Source organism: Battus philenor, unplaced genomic scaffold, assembly GCF_028537555.1.
Source record: "Battus philenor isolate CCGP_79_NKW_IND1 unplaced genomic scaffold, ilBatPhil1.0.hap1 SCAF_21, whole genome shotgun sequence".
Classification (NCBI taxonomy): Eukaryota; Metazoa; Arthropoda; class Insecta; order Lepidoptera; family Papilionidae; genus Battus; species Battus philenor.
Window position 1 is genome coordinate 13,584,770 of NW_027181684.1, and position 3,868 is coordinate 13,588,637.

Genomic DNA, 3,868 nt, shown 5'->3' on the forward strand with positions numbered 1-3,868 from the left:
CCGCGCGTCACGCGGGCGCACGTGCGCGCCGCGGGGCGGGGAGCGGGGCGGGGGCGGGGAGCACATTCCGCGCGCGCTGAAAACCGGCGCGTGAGAAATTGTTTGAGCGCGCAGATTTCGGCCGCGCTACGACAACTGAGAGAAATGATGCCGCTGAACTATTACTAATGTAATCGTGTTGTGTAAATATTCATGTATCGCTAAATACGAACGATAATTTCCCATGAGTGTTCGCGTGCAGCTCCGCGGGATGTCTGCGTGCGCCGGGTCTGCTAACGGCGGTGCTGTTGCAGGCGCTGCGGGCGCTGCGGGCGCTGCGGCCGAGGGCGCGGGCGCGGGCGTGCAGTTCGCGCGGCAGCGCACGTGGGCGCGCGCGCGGCCGGGCGGCTCCGCCGCTCTGCGCTGCCGGGTGCTGCGCCTGGGCGATCGCGCGGTAACCACGCCCCGCATGCTCCCTCGATCACCGCAGCTTCTCGCAGCCTTCACTGCTCGACTCGCGCGCACGCTTGCATTCAATGTGCTAACCGAACGTTTCTTCCATTTTACGTACGAGGCGACACAAGGACCGCAACCTCCTAGTAATTAATGCGGGTAGTTGACGATAATTTAAACACAATTTAAAAACAGACGTAGGAAATGCACCTGCATAAAAAAGCCATACAATTCATCTAAAACTAATGTATGCCAGCCAAGTCGCAAAAAAATATTTATAATGTGCGAGATGAGAAGTTCGTCTTCATTTTGCAATGGTTTATTGCGTACACAAGACCACATTGACTTCCCTGAACATAAAATGGAACTTACGGGTTATGGCCTAAGGTAAACGAAACAGCAGTTACTTTTCAAACGCAACCAGCATTTGAAATATTGCTTCTAATCGATTCTATTGGAAATATTTAAAAGAAACCTATGTCCGGCAGTGAGCGTGTAGTGATGATGACGAATCGAAACGATGCTGCAGAGATTGAATTGAAAGAGGAATGACCGCGCGCGGGGACCACGCGGTGTCGCGACGCACGCGAGCGGCCGCGCGCCCTCTTTATTTTTAAACACTCTACTAAAATTTTGCGCGACTTTTTCGTTCCGGTTTCATTTTGAGCCTGGCGTCTTATCATTACAGAAATAAAAAACTTATAAAATACACAAATTTGTATATCATAGAAGAAATTTTACGACAGCATTTATAATTTTTTTTAAAAACTACAGCCCGTTCGCGCTCTTTTATAATCCGCGGATCTTGCCACGCCCTCTCACCAATCAATAACTTCCTAACTAGCCGTTGCGTTGCATTCGAAAATTCACTGTGAACTTGACCTTTTAACATTATGTCAATGCAAACGCAGTGCAGCCGTGGTGTGTGACTGCTGTGGGTGCGCCTCCGCAGGTGTCGTGGGTGCGCTCCAGCGACCTGCAGATCCTGACGCACGCCGGCACCGTGTTCACGGCCGACGCGCGTGTGTCCGCCATCACAGGGCAGGCGGCCGATGACGAGCTCCCGGACGGCGAGCCGGAAGACCCGTGGGACGAGCAGCCCGACGACCAGCCCCATGAGCAGCCCGAGGAGCAGCCCTATGAGCAGCCCGACGAGCCGCCCGACGAGCAGTACCGGCAGGGCGGAGGGGGCGGACAGAGCGTGGAGCAGCGCGCCGACGAGACGGTGCACACGCTGCACATCGAGCGCCTGCGCACGAGCGACGCGGGCCGCTACGAGTGCCAGATCAACACGGAACCCAAGATGAGCCTGTTCTTCGAGCTGTCCGTGACGGGTGAGTGGCTGTGCTAATGCGTCGACGTGAGCCGTGCCAACGAATGCGGTCAAAGATCCTTCGTTGCCAATCGGCCCCGACTTCACGGCGGCTTCCGGAACGAACTTTTTTGCTCCTAAACGGAATGGCCCCGATTCACCGGCTTAGTTGGCAGGGTTTATTTTCTCCACAGTTCGGTAATTCGATCTGCGAAATTATAAATTTAGTCAATTCGTGTTCATTTCATTAATTTAATATAAGACTTCGCAGACCGAGGCGAAGATACGTTACTGGTCCAAGCGTATGCTATCGTAAGAAACCATGTTCTTCATGTAATGCTACTCCATTAATCGGAGTCCGCTAGTCAGTTCTTGTCACTCGCTGTGCCCTGGAGCCCCAGCCTTTTCGGGATGTTAAGCACTTATCCTGAACTGCTTCGCCAGGACAAAGCTTTGTCGCAGTGGGATGCGAATGTGTGAGTATAAAGTACTTCGGCTTCACTCTTGACAGTCGTTGAGGCTTCCAAGGGCATTTCGATCGCTTTGTACCACGGAGTCTTTGCAGTTACTGGTGTTAAGGATGTGGACCCTGCATTCCCACTAGCTTCAGCGCCTCTGAGGACGATGTATCGATGTGGTCTCGAACTACGCTGTGAGGGTTTCAGGGATAGCATGAATCGAGACAGACCGTCCAAAAAAACAAAGCGAGGGAGAGTGCGAATGACCTTTTTTTTTCTTTAATATGAAGATGCCGCGGCCTCTCACACGTCGCGGAGGGCGACCACTGAGAAGGTTGTAGTGGGTAGGAGTTCCACATAACACAGTTTTTTTTATGCATGTGACAAGATTTCTCGCGCGAAACCTAAAAGTAAGCTGTTCGGTGCAGACTCGCGCCCCCCCGAGGTGGAGCTGCGTGCGCTGGGCGCGCGCGCGCTCTCGGGCGCGGTGGGCGGCTCCGCGTCGCTGGCGTGCGAGGCGCGCTACCTGTCGACCTCCGACCCGCACTCCTCCCTGCCGCCGCTGCGCATTCGCTGGTATCATGGCGGCCAGCCCTTGAATGCGCAGGTACATAGAAATTTATGATAAAATCTTTCTTAGGTATACGTACTCTTCGACGTACGATTTGGTTTGTTCTTTTTTACTGTCATTTATATATTTTTTGTAAGTTTGTCTTGTTACGTTGTGTCCGTGTAGGCGCAAGTTTTCCCTGAGGCTGCACGTGGCCTCACTGAACTGGTGGACGACACGTGGTTGTATAAATCCGTTATTTGAACGATGGTCGGTGGCGTCACGTTATACGGATCGCAGACCGTGCGGACGACTGACCGACCGACCTGGTGCCCAGTCACAGTCTGCCGCCGCCAGTAACTTTGATATGATGAGGCTATTTTGCGGCGTGTTCGTGCAGAGCCCGCCGAGCGGCGTGTCGCTGTCGGCGGAGCGGTGGACGGGCGGCGCGCGCTCGCGGCTGACGCTGGGCGCGCTGCGGCGACGGCACGCGGGCGCCTGGCGCTGCGCCGCCGCCGGCAGTTCCGTCGCCTTCGCGCTGAGCGTGACGGCGCGGCCTGCCCACGCGCCTGACGGGGAGGCCATGCAGCGCGACCAGGCGGCGGCGCAGGCGAGCTGCGCACCGGCCAGACGCGCGCACCCCGCGCTCCCCGCGCTCCCCGCGCTCGCCGCACTCGCGCTGTGGGCGCGCACGCTGCCGCCCGCGTGACGCCGGCGTCGTTGGCTGTTCTGTATATTTGGTGCTGTACATTATGTAAATAATTAACATAACAACAAACGTGTAAATAAACTTCAACCAGTAAATCGTTTTTCTCTGAACCGGGAACTCACTCATGCGGTTCCGACTCAGCCGCTTGAGCACAAGTTCTTGCTGAGATATCGCTGACCGTGCGAGAAGGATTGAGGATATCGGCCTGAAGCGATCTGAGAGTAGAAGCAAACGACGCGCACGTTCTCTCTCTCGTGCTGCTTATTGTTCTTGCGTAACGTGTGCGCGCACTCAAATATTGACGCACTGAACCCGCGCAAGCGGCGCGCGGGACTGCGTGGCCGCACTGTGCACGTGTATAAAACGAATAAAATTTCATATCCATATCAAATTCTTTAAATGATTTA

At 55.0% G+C, this 3,868-nt stretch overlaps 1 protein-coding gene across 1 annotated transcript; it reads left to right on the plus strand.

Annotated features, from left to right (window-relative positions):
- Nucleotides 1–223: 223 nt before the first annotated feature.
- On the plus strand, nucleotides 224–3,461 carry LOC137923520 (uncharacterized). The gene is made up of 4 exons (XM_068766780.1): nucleotides 224–433; nucleotides 1,385–1,766; nucleotides 2,631–2,809; nucleotides 3,153–3,461. Exons 1-4 carry the CDS (start codon nucleotides 224–226, stop codon nucleotides 3,459–3,461), a joined length of 1,080 nt encoding a protein of 359 aa, XP_068622881.1.
- Nucleotides 3,462–3,868: the final 407 nt, after the last annotated feature.